General features: G+C 36.6%; 1 protein-coding gene across 3 annotated transcripts in view; it reads left to right on the forward strand.

Annotated features, from left to right (window-relative positions):
• The window catches only part of LOC110069288 (uncharacterized), an 83,465-nt gene that overhangs the window by 18,460 nt on the left and 50,265 nt on the right, over positions 1–14,740 (forward strand). For all 3 annotated transcript variants that reach the window (XM_089284070.1, XM_089284071.1, XM_089284072.1), the window contains 13 exons: positions 431–484; positions 1,952–2,005; positions 3,159–3,203; positions 4,180–4,233; positions 5,314–5,358; positions 6,707–6,904; positions 8,291–8,344; positions 9,029–9,073; positions 10,306–10,359; positions 10,945–10,998; positions 11,922–11,975; positions 13,145–13,198; positions 13,708–13,761. In XM_089284070.1, coding sequence (XP_089140196.1) covers positions 431–484; positions 1,952–2,005; positions 3,159–3,203; positions 4,180–4,233; positions 5,314–5,358; positions 6,707–6,904; positions 8,291–8,344; positions 9,029–9,073; positions 10,306–10,359; positions 10,945–10,998; positions 11,922–11,975; positions 13,145–13,198; positions 13,708–13,761 — 819 coding nt within the window. The remainder of the gene's footprint in view (positions 1–430; positions 485–1,951; positions 2,006–3,158; positions 3,204–4,179; positions 4,234–5,313; positions 5,359–6,706; positions 6,905–8,290; positions 8,345–9,028; positions 9,074–10,305; positions 10,360–10,944; positions 10,999–11,921; positions 11,976–13,144; positions 13,199–13,707; positions 13,762–14,740) is intronic.

Here is a 14,740-nt window from a genome sequence, read left to right on the forward strand (position 1 = left end):
CGCAGACTACCTTACTTGCTTGCTAACAGACCTAAAGACATACTGGTGACTGGCTAAAGCCAGTAACCACAAAAAGGACTGGGTTTTGCATTTTTATGATTTTGTGATATATGTTAGAAGTTAGAGTGGTTTTTACTAAGTGTTAAACAAACGTTTTTGGCATTTGTTTAGTTTTCATTATTATGGCTTAAATAAACTTGTGCCACTTTAATTAGTCATCCACTTAGAAGTAAAACCAAAACCAATCTTCTCTTACAATTGCATGCATTTTCCTGTGCTCATGGTAGCAACACTGATGTATTCTTCAGTCAGTGACTACTTTGGTTTTGCTTAATTTATTATGACACTCCAATGAAAACTGCCCTGAGTTACCAACCATGGTATTAACTACTATGTTTATATGTTATTAACCATGCCCCACCTTGTTTAGGGATCTCCTGGTATTCCTGGAGTACGTGGTCTTCGTGGCGTAAAGGGTGACCAGGTAAGAATTTCTGATAGTTCAGTTCATTAGGGTAGTTTTGTCAACTTTCTCAGGGCTTGAAAAATATTTGAATTCCCGCTCACCTTTTGGGCAAGTAGCTCTCAAATGTTGCTTGTCCCTGTGCACTGTAGGGTAAAAGAAAATACCTCTTATGGTCTAGTTTTAGCTAGCTGATTTTTTTTTTTTGCTACATTAATTTGTTTGTGGGTTTTGTGCTGTGGGAAATAGTTCAAGTGGCCCAGTCAACTGTATCTTACAAAGTAGACTGAGAAAATGACACCAATGAGATGAAAACATTCAAGTCAGCACATATGACTTTTCTGTTATTAATGCCTGTGTTCTTTTTTGGGGGGGGGGTGCATAGTGCTTACTTATTTTGATCACATTAGGGGGGGGGTGCTTTATGGATAGGGATGGTTCCAATTAATATTAGGTTTAAGTTTCAGTAAATATTTGCTAAAGGTCTTTGGTGTTGTTTATGAAGTGTTGCCTGGACTGATATGATAAAAGTACAGCCTGCTGTTTGTGATATTGATGAAGGAAAATGCATTATAGGTTAAAGATTGGGAGGTGGTTTCAGAGAGGAGATGGCTCAGTACATGTCTAGGCCAGAAAAAGGAGATTATTACAGAGTGGAAAAAACGATAAACGGTTTACAATAATCAATTTACAATAATAATAATAATAATAATAATAATAATAATAATAATTAATAATAATAATAATAATAATGTTTATTAGTGGCTTATAAAAAATTACAACTGTAAAAATTCTCAGGACACCGATCAGCGAAGTCGGGGAGGAAGACGCTGGTATAAACCGATGATCAGTATCTATAAATTACATGGTAAAAAACAATAATCAATCAAACAATACTAAAAAAAACAAAATAGAATAATCTAAACACTGCATTTATGATCAGTCTTGTCTAAATCACTAAAAAATTTAAATAATAATAATAATAATAATAATAATAATAATAACAGTAATAAAAGCTTTATTTAAAACTGAAAGACCGATCAGCGAAGTCCAGGAGGAAGACGCTGGTATAAACCCATCATCAGTATCTATAAATTACATGGTAAAAAACAATAATCAATCAAACAATACTAAAAAAAAAAAAAATTGAATAATCTAAACACTGCATTTATGATCAGTCTTGTCTAAATCACTAAAAAATTTAAAAACTTTAGTTTTAAATAAATCAATCACTGCATGCAATTAATTACACAATTGATAAATGGGAATTAGGAGTGGCACATCCATAACATGTCTAGATTTGAAGTCATTCTAGATCAAAGTCATTGGAAGCCAAAGAGTTTTGTTTTTGGGGTGGGAAGAGCTGGAGAAAAACCCCTGGAGCAAGGATGTGAACCAAACACATAGTCAACCCACTTTTGATGCTGGGTCCTTCTACCTGGATATCAGATATTTATAATTAAACATATTGTATTATTCATGCAACAGGGAGCCCAAGGACAGCGCGGTGACCAAGGTGACCAGGGAGAACCTGGCGTTAGTGTAAGTACAAGACAATTCACCAGAAGTTCAACAACATGTGCATGAACGATACATGATCTCCAACATGGAGGTGTATGTTTGTGTTTGACACAATCAGTTGAATTTTGAACACACTCACTAATTACAATTATCACAACTCAAGTCCTAAGGACAGATAAGTAGATACAGTGGAACCCTGTTAATCCAGTCACCAGCGGGCCACAAAAATCTAGCCGTATTAACAGGGTGGCTGTATTTGAGGGGTTCTTTAAATAAGAATATGACTGACTGGGCTTTAGTTGAGGTCAGAATAAAGTGGCCATAATAGCAAGGTGGCCATATTCACGGGGTGGTCATTAGGCAGGGTTCCACTGTATTAGAAAATATCTTGACTCACTAGCTGGCAACTTTTAAGTTGAGGAGATCATGATAGAAATTAAGTTGATTGAAGTTATTTACCTTCAAATAAGTACTGTATACATGTAAAACACATTCAATTTTTTGTTTGAACTCATTACTCAATATCATTACTTGTACAATCAAAACAGGTTGAGTCATCCGCCTAAAATAGCCTAATGATTATTTGTAGATTTTAATGATTTTTGAAAAATTTATGCTGCGATGCATGCAGCATACAAACTCCTCAAAGTCTATTTGACCTGACCCTTACTTTATGAACATGTCCATTTCCAATGTTACGACTTGGTTTAAAGAGCCTTTTGATATTTATTTCTTTGCAAAACAAAACAAAAAAATTATAAAAAAATAAAAAATAAATAAAATTGCAGGGATGGCCTTTGTTGGAGTAGTTGCACTGTAACAAATTTTCTAAATCTTGGTCGATTTAAATGTATTGAAATAGTATTGCCCATTCATTGTCATGAAATTAAAGACCCACTTAGACCACACAGGATTCTTGGTATGGTTTGGATAAAATTGGTACCTGTTGAGGCCTGTTTCAATTGTCACTCGTGCTTGAATTACCTCTCTCATCTCGTGGTCCATTAGCATAGGCAAAAGTGGACACAAGTACCAATTTTATCCGATCAGTACGAAATAATTTGTGTAGTACAAATACCTGTTGCCTGTAAGTTGTAGCAAAAATTTTATGTAGTTAGGTATGTGTAAACTGTATCTAGAGCACTTTTTAATGTTGAGATGTTTTGTTATTTAGGGACCAACAGGTGAACCAGGAAGGGATGGTATTGATGGTATTAAGGTTTGTGTTCATTTTCGTTTCTATTTGGTATCTCTATAAAGTACACATGTTAGCTTTTATTAGATTATCAATGATAAATATATAGTTGGCTTAATTCTGGTAATGCTTAGGGAAGTGAAGAAAGGTGGTAGTTAAAGGTGGTAGAGATGCATGTATGTGAATGTTACTGGCCAGAAATTAGTGAACAAAATGGTGTGTGCATTTCGATCATGCTTATTCCAAAGAGAAAGAAAACCTGAAATGATATTTGCCAACATAGCAAATCATATCATGATCTGAAGGGAATAATTTGCATTGGAAAACAGCAGAAGAATACAAATACTTAATTAAGTGGTCTACTGCAGAGCATAGTTTCAACAACGTACCATTCTTTTCATTCTGATCAGAAATGATCTGATGCTTAACAGCCAATTTATTTCTGTCAATGATTCTGGAGAACTTAGACTCATGATGCTTTGTCATCATGTGAGGTTTCTGTAAACAAAGGGAGAAAATGACCTGAATGGATTAAAAAACTCACTTTGAGTCAGTGAGAGGCTCTAGATACTGTTGGTAACATGGCAATAAATGTACAGTGTAGCAACCAAACCCAGGGGAAATCACAGGAGGCAGAGTGGCTGAGTGGTCAGCACGTCGGACTTACAATCCAGCGGTCCTAGGTTCAAGTCCCGCTCTGAAAACTACCTGGATTTGTCTCACAGTAGCCTCGAGTACAAATCCTTGGCCACGCTTGTAAGTAGCCAACTGGTTTGCCTTCGACCAGTTGGGATTCTTGACAGTGTTATGTTCAATTTGAATTATTTGTTTCAGTTGTTTGCTCGGCCCCACTAGCCTTTGTGCTATAAACACTGCCGAGGGTAAATAAAGGATGCTGTTGTTTTTCAGTCAATTTTGGTTTGAGTTGAGTGCGAGATTTAAGTTATTAGATAGGGGTCAGGAGTCAAGTATAAATTTATTGAATGCTTTTTTTTTGTAGGGAGACCAAGGACCGCGTGGACGACAAGGAAATCCTGGTGATTTTGGCCAAGTTGTAAGGATGAGTATTCGCATTTTTGTTCTGTTCTGTCCAACTTGGACAGATTGATGAAGGATAAAAAAACAACAACAACAAGGATTGCTTACCTGGGCTTACCCTGCTATAGACCATGCACAGTGGTTTATGTTAAAACCATTGATCAGGACACTGTTATCATTGTTTTCACAGGGTTGGAAAAGTGACACTCAAATTATGCCAGATCCTTGGAAATTTGAAAATGCAAAAAAGCTTTCTTTAAAGAGTTTGGCTATTATATTTTATTTGGAGTATGTCGAAAGGAAAGAAATCACCGTGAAACTACGAAAGATAATTAAACATACTTTCAGGAACACAACTTACAATAAAGCAATAAGATTTTGCTTCACCATGCAATGTCAATAATTTTGATGGCATTGAAAATGGTGGAGGCTGTCTGTCGGATTCTTAAGATGTCTGAGTATGTACTAGTTATGCAATGCTTTCAAGTGATGTAACCATGATTTGACCCATGAGTCACTTGAATTTTCTTGCTGTTCACATGAGCCTTTAGGGGAGTGTGTTTACCAAGAAGATGCAAGTGACAAGTGGGATGTTCCATGGTATATCACGAGAGAGCATTGCATAACTACTTTATACCATGCCATAGAAAATACAGTGGGCAACACAATTAAAGGGACATACACATGGCGCATGATGGGAAGGTTGAATGTAATACCATTGAATAAACAACAGCCTTCCTGTATTCTGATTGGTTGTATTTTCTATGGCATGGTATATAAGTCCTGTAATTATATTGAGAAGTCGTTTGATGCTACAGGATAAAACATAAGCAATATTTTGCCACCAAAGGATGCAGGTAGGGGTTGACACACTAGATCTAAGTCAATTTGGATTAGGTTAATTTACCCCACCCTGGCAAGAGTTTTACATATCTTGACACTTAAGATGATGGTCTTCATTTAAACCCCTTGCTTGTTGGGGGGTGTAAAAATAAAAATTCAAAAGAAGAAAATTAACATATCAAAATTAAAAATCTTTTTAACATGGCTTCACAAATATGTCTCTGAAATTAAAAACTGTGATTTATGCTTGAAGGGAAATGCTGGCCCTGCAGGATCACCTGGACCAGAGGGACCAGCGGTATGTATAATATTCAATATATTAAAATGAACACTGCAATTCAGGTTTACTTTCATGCAACTTTAATTGATCAAGTCTGTTCTTGTGTAAGCACACGAGAGTTCTTTTTGAGAAGATAAGGGCATGCTTGAAATGACAAAATAATTGTCACTATGGATGGCACAGATAGCTCCCCTATTAGCCTAAATAGTGCTTTAGGTTAGCCTAAATGGTAATCCAGTTAGCCTAAGTAGGGCTTAGCGTGGCCTAAATTTCACTGACCTGAAGATGGCTAGCTCTCAACAATTGTATGGGTTAACCATATTCCACATTGTCAAGTGCCATTTCATCATAAAATGCCTTTGCTTAATGTCGGTAGTGCAAACAGGTAAATTCTAATAGGTATCAGGCTCTGTACCTCCAACCACTAAACAAGTTCCCAATGTGCAATTCAGTTATAAATTTTACAATAACTGTTTAATTTCTTGTGTGCTGATTGGCTCATTTTTATCATCAATAAGAGTACAGACAGATAAAATTTTAATTTATGCAAGCTTTCGAGTTTAATTTTCAGCTGTCAAACTGTCAGCTTTTTAAACAATAAGATTTTATGGACTTTTTTAAGTAGCAATCAAAAAGCGAGAAAAGCTATTGACAATGTTCGCGTCATTTTGAATAAAATTCACTTATCTTTGTTTACGGCAAGTTTACAGCGTCTTTTTCCCTCATTTATTCGTGACATTTGACCATTTTGGGGTCTTGTCATTGTAAAAAACAAATTGACATCAGTTTTTTGTGTCTGTCTTCTTATTGATGATAAATTTCGTCATAACTTTGTCAAAGTTTACTGCGGAACCACTCGCCTGTGGCTCGTGGTTCCACAGCCACTTTGACAATGTTATGACGCAATTTATTATCAATAAGAGGACAGAACCATAAAAAGCTGACGTCAATTTGTTAATAGACTCTGCAGACCGATGTAGGCTGATGACAATTTTAAATTTAAAGGTTTTTCCTTATGGAGAAAATGAAAATAACTTGTACATTGTAGATTCCTAAAGTCGTCAGCATCAATAAGACTTAGAGGACAGACACATTTAACAAATTGAATGTGGTTTAGCGTGGTCTACAAAAGCAATTTTACCACAACGATTTGCATCATTACATTGTTGGTCAAAATGTTGTGGACTCACGAGGCGCAGCCGAGCAAGTCCACAGATTGTGGTAAACAACAAATCGTGGTAAAGTGGTAAAAATCTGACAGTGGTAACACAAGTCAACCACAGACATGTTCATAACAATGACTGGCCTATAAAATGCATTCAGTTTGTCCTGGCAGAATTGACAATGTCACACTTCTCTGTGTTAGGGTCTTCCTGGACTAAAGGGTGCTGAAGGTGCTGCTGGAGCTATCGGACCAAAAGGGAACAATGGCTTTCAAGGTGAACCAGGCCCTCGTGGATCCAGGGGCGAGCCAGGACCCGATGGTGTACGTGGCCAACGTGGTGAACCAGGCAATCCTGGCCTTAATGGTGCCACTGGCCCTCCTGGCCTCAAAGGAGAACAGGTAACAATTAGATAATATTGAGCTGGGGATTTCTAGGAGATTCTAGTTGATGAGGTCTAAGGCTGAATCAGCTAACAATTCTTAGTCAAGATAACCTCTGGTCAAGCGTTTAGCCAGATGGACATCCAGGTGTCCTGTGGACACCCACTTTTAAAAGAAAATTGTTTAATTATTCATATTTGCTTTATAACTTGGTCATTTCAGTAGATCCTAGCTAAGAGCCTGCCTCTGGTTAGTGGGTAAAGGGGAGGAGGCATTTTTAAATTGCTGCTCATACACTGGACAGCATATTTAGCTTCAACTAATCTCATAGCCTGCGGCCATATGATTTATAAACAAAGATACAATGTAATAACTAACTATTGTGGAAATCTGCTGGTAATTTGTGGAGTTATATATGGACCAGTTTTTCACCCAGTGTATTTCATGAGAGATGCTGTAAATCCTTGACACCTTTAAGCTGCTCACATCACTGGACATATTAGACATTGCCTCATGGGCCTTAATGGGTATTAGCCTTGGGTTCTGCCCCTCTTCATACTTCATTATTAGTAGGACATGCACAATAAAAAACTCACACCACTTGGGTCTGGGCTGCATGATGGTAACTTGCGTTAATTATTAATTAATATAATGATTACTTGGGTTTGTGGATCAGAGTGGGTGACGGTGAGATTAGAACATTTTATTTACAAATGGTTGCTTTGTCAAAAATTACAAAAGTTATGTTCTTTCTAAATGCTGTGCACGAATTACACCTACATGTACAATTACTTATAAATTTACATCATTACAAATTTACAATGTACTTCTGATTTTAATTACATTCATAAATACTTAACCGCATTTTTCAAGTTATATGGGATATAATTCATGGTAGGCCACCCATATAGTCTCCCTGCAGTTTGCTTCTATTTACTGCCGTTTGCTTGCGGTTAGCATTTAAATATTGTGTTAAATTGCAGTTGGCATTTATTTACTACTGTTTGCTTGCGGTTAACATTTAATTACTGCTGTTTGCTTGTGGTTAGCATTTAAGGAGTAAAGGGGAAGGCGATTATATGTGGCCTACCATGAATTATCTGCCACTTATATCTACATGTATAATCTTATTCACAAATATCATCGCACCAGACATTTTGAACTTGACAATGCTGTCATGAGGACGATGAAAGGTTGCTTGTTATTAAAATACAGATTGCTCGTTCTAAAATACAGAAAGTTTAATCCTATAGGGATAATTATTGTTGTATTATGTTAATAAAACTAACTTAATTTAAATGTATTACCATTATATACTACTTATTGCATGAAAGGTAATTTGCAGTAAATGTGTACTGTGTGAGACATTTGACTCTTGGTTTATTAAATAACATAATCTGTCAGGGTTCAACTGGTGCTATGGGGGAAGCTGGCCGGATAGGAAATCCTGGAATAGATGTAAGTGAAAATGCTAGCTACTATTTCATGTCAAACTACAATGTACTGCAACAACAATAACAACAAGACAGTGGCAACAACAACAACAATGTTCATTATATCAGTCAAAATAATGACAAATAGTTGCAGCAAATCCCGGCAAGAAGCTGTATGGAAGAACAGTTAGCTTAATAATTATTACGACATACGATGCAAATCAATAACACACAAATGCAGAGATGTTTTTTGATGTTGCATGAAGAGCGCGTTTGCTTCATTTGTTATAAAAGCCGTGAAATGAATCGCTGAAACTGGGTGTAAGGACGTCTGCTTTATTGTTATGTTAATACGATACACAATGTATGGAGGGTGTAAGTTTTAACAGTGATTGGATTCTGTGTTCTGAATGACCAGAAGTTATGATTTTTTTTTAAAGATAAAAAAGCAAAACAAAAACAATCTTGTGTGCATATGTGCATGTGATGTATATTTATATAATTAGATAAAACATGTAATGAAAATGCTGAACATGTCTCAAAACACACTTTGTTGAAGAAAAGTCAAGAAATGTTTAAAAACACTCAAGTGTGATCAGTGAACGCACATTGGTACGGTATATGATACCAAACCCATGGTGCATTTTTGGACATTTTATGAGTTATGTTTGTTTCCAGCTGTATGACTGTCTATTTTATTTTATTTAAGGGTCGTCCTGGTATTCCTGGTGCTCCTGGTCGCCGTGGCGAACAGGTCTGTAAATAAAAATGAGTAATCAAGTGTTGCAGAATACTGTATTTAAGGTGGCCGAACACAGTTTTCAAGAGCCTATGCTTAATTCACCATTACTTTTAAGCTATTGATGCTTTGGCGCTCGTTTTTTGCAAGAGTCAAGGTTAACCACAGAAAAGTTTATTCTCGCATTTTGCCTGAGGTGTGTGCTGTTGCCATGGCAACGGGGCTGGTTAAAAACAAGGCTTAAAAAATGGTTTTTGTTTATTTTAAAAAAATCCAGTTGTTAGATTTTTTTCATCTTTTGCCCACTACGAATTGACATTAAATCCCTTCTGTCAACACTGTTCTAATAAAATTTTGACATAGGCGATTTTCGTAATTCGCCGTAAATCGTTTTCACCGCATGTTCTGTATTATTAAAAATTCCCCATGTCAAAATTCAGATTTTTTGCGATAGATCATTCACGTGGTTTCTGAACTATTTTTTTGCTAAATTTCTTGAAATTCTAACGACTGGATCGTCAGAAATCCGCAAGTTTCTGCAAAAGCAATTGGTCTCAATTTTTTGAGCAACTGCGCATGCGCTGCATTTAACTGGGTTCTTTCGGTAACAAAGAGAAAGCTGAGAATTGCTGGTTTCTTTGCGTCGTTACCATTTTTAACATATCTTTGTAATAAAAGACTAAAGTCATCAATACACTGCGTTCAATAATAGAGAAAAAATAGCACAGATAGTGCGGATGTTGAGTAAATGAAATGATCGCTCTTTGCAATCCTTGTGCGCGCGAAAACTGTGTTCGGCCACCTTAAAGACATGCACACTGGCACGAAAACTGTCTGATATATAGATTGTTTCAAACTTGTGTACTGTGGTTATACATAAATGTCAAAAATGAGAGACAAAATGGGGTTCACCGAATTTGTTTCAGAGATAAAGTGTATAGCTAGAAGAATATCTTGATTTTGAAATATGTGGACAAGAAACTTAACATGGCTTAGCTCTAGGCTTCTTAATTAAACAAATGAAGATAAGTTGATGGGGACGCTTGAAACTGAGTACCATTTAGCTACCTGCCTGCACACTCCTCTGATGGGTAGATCTCTCAAGTTAAGATATAAGTACTTTACCCCGTTTTGTAATCTTCAAGGTACTATTTTATTACAGCACCTGCATAAAAGCAGATATTAAACTTAACAAAGAATTAGTTAAAATACGTGAACTTGCTACTTTTGATACAATCATCTTCTAGGGAGCTCCCGGAAAACCTGGCAGAAGAGGTCTGGAGGGAGCCAAAGGATCTGGGGTTTGTTAAAAATGTCACTTAATACTATATGATGTTGATAGTGAGTAATTTCTTAGAAATTTATCGAGTTTGTAATAAACATTAATGATAAAAAGTCATGACGTCTCGACCCCTCAGAGGAGAGAGATGCTGAAATGTTGTTACTCTTTATGATGTTAATAACTCAGAAATAAAGGGCGATTGTTCACAATTTAGCTTGTTTTTACCCTCCTCTTCAATCAAAAAGAAAAGATCAAACCTTAAGAAAAACCAACAAACCAACAATGCAAACGATGCAGAAAACATGCTCTTTGAACCACAGCAAACTACAGTATTGCGCAAAAGTAATGCAAGTGAATTTCAACAAAAGTCTTGGATTTTGGGGTTTGAAGAAATCTCGCTTGAAACAATATTTCAACGAATTTTCCCTGCATTATATTTTCGTGGTGTCTACGTACGATGTACCTCCTTGCGAGTCACGCTGGCTTCAAATCTCTGATGGTGATGAATTTTCATACCTCTGTAAAATGTAGGTATATGATCTTAACTGACTAATTTTGTTCTGATTGTACTGAAGTTTTTGTTTTTATCTCTTTCAATACGCAGGGCACGCGTGGAAGCCCGGGTGGACCTGGAAAGCCTGGGCCTGGTGGAAAACGGGTAACTACAATAAGTTCAATAATGGTATTTTTACCCAGATGACAAATAACAAGGAAAATATATTGCGTTGAAGCATTGAGAGATTTTTATCACGTCTACAGTCCAACTGCAGATGTCTAGTAATTTATTGAATTGGCGATGTGAAAAGCCGTATACTTGCAAATAAATTTCATTTTTTGTAATTAGGCTAAATAAATGATATAAATTAAATAAAAAATTTCATTGGCAGCCTTTGAGCTGTTTGAGATTCAGCCCCATAATTTCTGTCCTGACGAAGAAGCTGCAGCCAAGCAGAGTTGGTGTTGGTTAGTTGTCAGAATTTTGAATTCCACACACAAAATAGCCAGTTCAAGACAACATTTGGATCTCTGCAGAGCTACAACTTTGGAATTGTTTTTCTAATTCAATATTATAAAATATGGAATATTTGAGTCGAGTCTCAGACCCTCAAGCATGAATAAAAAAACATTAAGAAGGAATCCACCAGAAGTTTGAGTAACAAGTGGACAAAAACTTTGTACGAAGCTTATTTACATCGCTTTGCAAACTTCTGTGCCTCTGTTTTAAATATCTTCTTAAAACAAATCTTTTCCAACTACACCAAATGTTGAAAACAAATTTTGAAGTTTATATGAAACTCTTCAATTACTGGTGAAGTGAAATTGATGAATAAATTTTACCTGTGTTTTCACAAATTCTCTTAACTTTGAAATTTATTTTCTCAAGTTCCCATGGGAAATTGTTTCCGGTGTTATGTCAGCTTCAGAAAATGTAAGAAGGACTGTGAAGTGCCAAAAATTATACTGGTACAAGGTTTTTGTCCACTAAAAGCTGAAATTGCAGGATTTCCTATCGGATTTGGTCTTAAGGTGTGAGATCAACTTAGATATGTATAGATTAATGTTTGTTGTTTCATTACCTAGGGACCATCCGGTAGAACAGGAAGTCCTGGTGGACTAGGTCCCCCTGGTCCAAGGGTAAGCTGATCTCCAGTGTTTAACTTTAACTTAGTGCTGCGTTTGCTGAGTTAATATCATGGCTCTGCAATCATATCAGAGTGCGAGACTCCTAGCGGTATGATACTGGAACATTTTACAGATTGATAGGTTATGCATGCTGTAACCTGCCTCTTATAATAAACCCTCCCCCGCTTGTAACCCCCCGGTTATAGGCCTGTCTTCCTGCATACATCTGGTTATAAGCCCCCCTCTAGCTTTCCTTGTTTTAAATTTGTTTTATTATCATGTTTTAAAGCTTAATTACTAGTAAATGAAAAACCTATTTGCCCCTCTCGGATTTAGCCCCTCCGTTTATAAGACTAACTAAAAGCCCTTACAGAGTTGTATAAGCCCACGACTTATGGCAGTTTACGGTACTCTGTAAACTCTAGTTAATAACTTAGCTATAAAACTGTTTTCATAAAACCAGCTAGTCATGTAATTTACGAGTTCATAGCTGATGGGGTCTGCAGTAGTAAGTTGGTTGTGAGCTTAAAATGACTAGATCACTGAGCTTAATAAGGAAGCTTAAAACCACGCAGCAAGTGTTAACTTGCATTTTTCTTCATACCAATAGATACTTATTAACTGCTGTTGTTCTCTAAGGTGTCACCCGCAATACGATACATGCAACTTGCGATTCCAACTATAATTCCTGTTACCAGTAGAGGTCGATTTAATCTTGTAACTTGAATTGACTAGATTTTGCCAAGCTTCCTTTGGAAGATCAATTGCGCTCTACAAAATACTATTAAATAAAAAAAAAAACTGTCCCATGTAGATTAAAATAAAAACATAGAGATTGAAATACATTTTTAGATTACAGGCATGTTTTAAAAGGTGGCAAGACAAATAAGAATAATTTACAGCTGAAAGTAAATGAATTCACTTCACAAATTTCAGCTGCACAAAATTTACACAAACCCCACTTAAGGACAAATGAAATTTTTGAAATTGAAATGGGTTGGAAGTTCTTTCCACAGATTTGTTGCCTGAAAAGAAATCGAAAACCTGACGGTTCACTTAGCCTCCAGTCTCATTCAAACAAGATTATAACAGTTGCCTCATCTAAGAATAAAACTAAAATCGTGATAGTAATTGTTTATATTTATATTGAGAAAATAAAGTTGTTGTTGTTGTCACTGTAGGGACCATCTGGAGCTCGCGGATACAACGGTGCAGAAGGAAAGCCAGGAATCAAGGTGAGCATGATATGATCAGCGCAACTGTCCAATTGACAAACGAACAGGGTTAAAAAAATAGATATTAAATAAATAAGATCAAAGAAAGAACAAACAGAAAGATTAGGGAATAGGCCGGCAAACCAACAGAACATAACGCGAGCCAGTAGGTTTATGTACAGCCGAGCAAACAGAAACAGAAAAATAAATGGACAGACAGGCCAGGGAAGTAACAAAGTAAGAAACGGACAGACCGTAAAGTTCATGTAGTAGGTTCATATGTGGCTTTACATCCCGCATTCTGCTTAACGATGAAAAATGTTGAAGCCGCACTGTTTGAAATTAGAGAGAGCGAAAAAAAAGATGCAGTTATTTTAAGTTCCATATATGAAATCAGAAAGATGTAAAGTCAGACCCTCATTGCACACAAAAAAGAGTAAGAAACTATCGAGGCCAAAATTAGCAATTGCTTCTTTAAACCACGTCCTTTAAATTTCGTAATTTAATCTCTTAATTATGGACGATCATAGGGGGATGCAGGGAAGAATGGAGCTGCTGGACGCGATGGAGCAAAAGGAGAACAGGTGTGTGGAATGTATGGCACTGCTGCCCTTTATAATAGTTGCTTCTCTTAGCAGTGGCCAGAATTTCTGTATATTAACAGCTTAATATATATTTATCTTAAGGCTAGAGAGCAAAGTGACATCCCAGATCCTAGTGCGACTGCCTATATTGTAAACCCAGAGTAGACCATATATGCGTCAAAATGTGCCTGTTATCAAAGGAGCCACGCTATGGCTTGCGCTTCTTGAAAAATTTATCCTAAATGTTAAGTTTTTAAGTTTTTGAAATCTGTGTTAATCTTCTCCATCCTCGACCATCCTTGTTCCTTTATGGTATATTATTATCTCTTTGTTGCTTTTCTATCTTGGTAAACTATTATTTTCAGGGTTCTTTCAATTTAATGGTAATTTTATACATGGCCAAAATAACTCAAAATACCGTGACTGAACGCCTTTATGCTTTTGAAAAACCAAAAACTCTCTACTCCTGTCTATTTTATCGCGTACAGTTCATACATGTATGTATCTTAATGTACTTTAAGACATGTAGTAGAATTTGAAATTGCCTGGTGCAAGTGATATACAGTCGAACTTCCACTAACAGCCACCTCTATGCAATGGCCACCTCTCTACAACGGCCACTTATTTTGGTCCTGGCGGACAGTTTATACATACACTCTTATTTTATCCTCTCAACAACGGCCACCTCTGCACAACGGCAGCGGCCACTAAAACGTGTTCCAACTGAAATAACCTCTCGACAATGGTCAGTTAAACAATGACTGACGAAAGGTGTAAACAAACCGTGTTGTTATTGTAAAAGGTCACGAAACTTGATCTGTACCGTGCAAGGTACCCTACTGGTGTCATGTTACACCCTTATCTCCCCATAACGGTCACCTCTCTACAACAGACTCTTCCCTCTGTCCCCAAGGTGGCTGGTTTTGACAGGTTCGGCTGTACTTGTATCTCTATGCACAGGGGTCCACAGAAAATTGAA

The sequence above is a fragment of the Orbicella faveolata genome, unplaced genomic scaffold (genome assembly GCF_042242905.1).
Source record: "Orbicella faveolata isolate gen_17 unplaced genomic scaffold, um_ofav_v1 contig_13, whole genome shotgun sequence".
Lineage (NCBI taxonomy): Eukaryota > Metazoa > Cnidaria > Anthozoa > Scleractinia > Merulinidae > Orbicella > Orbicella faveolata.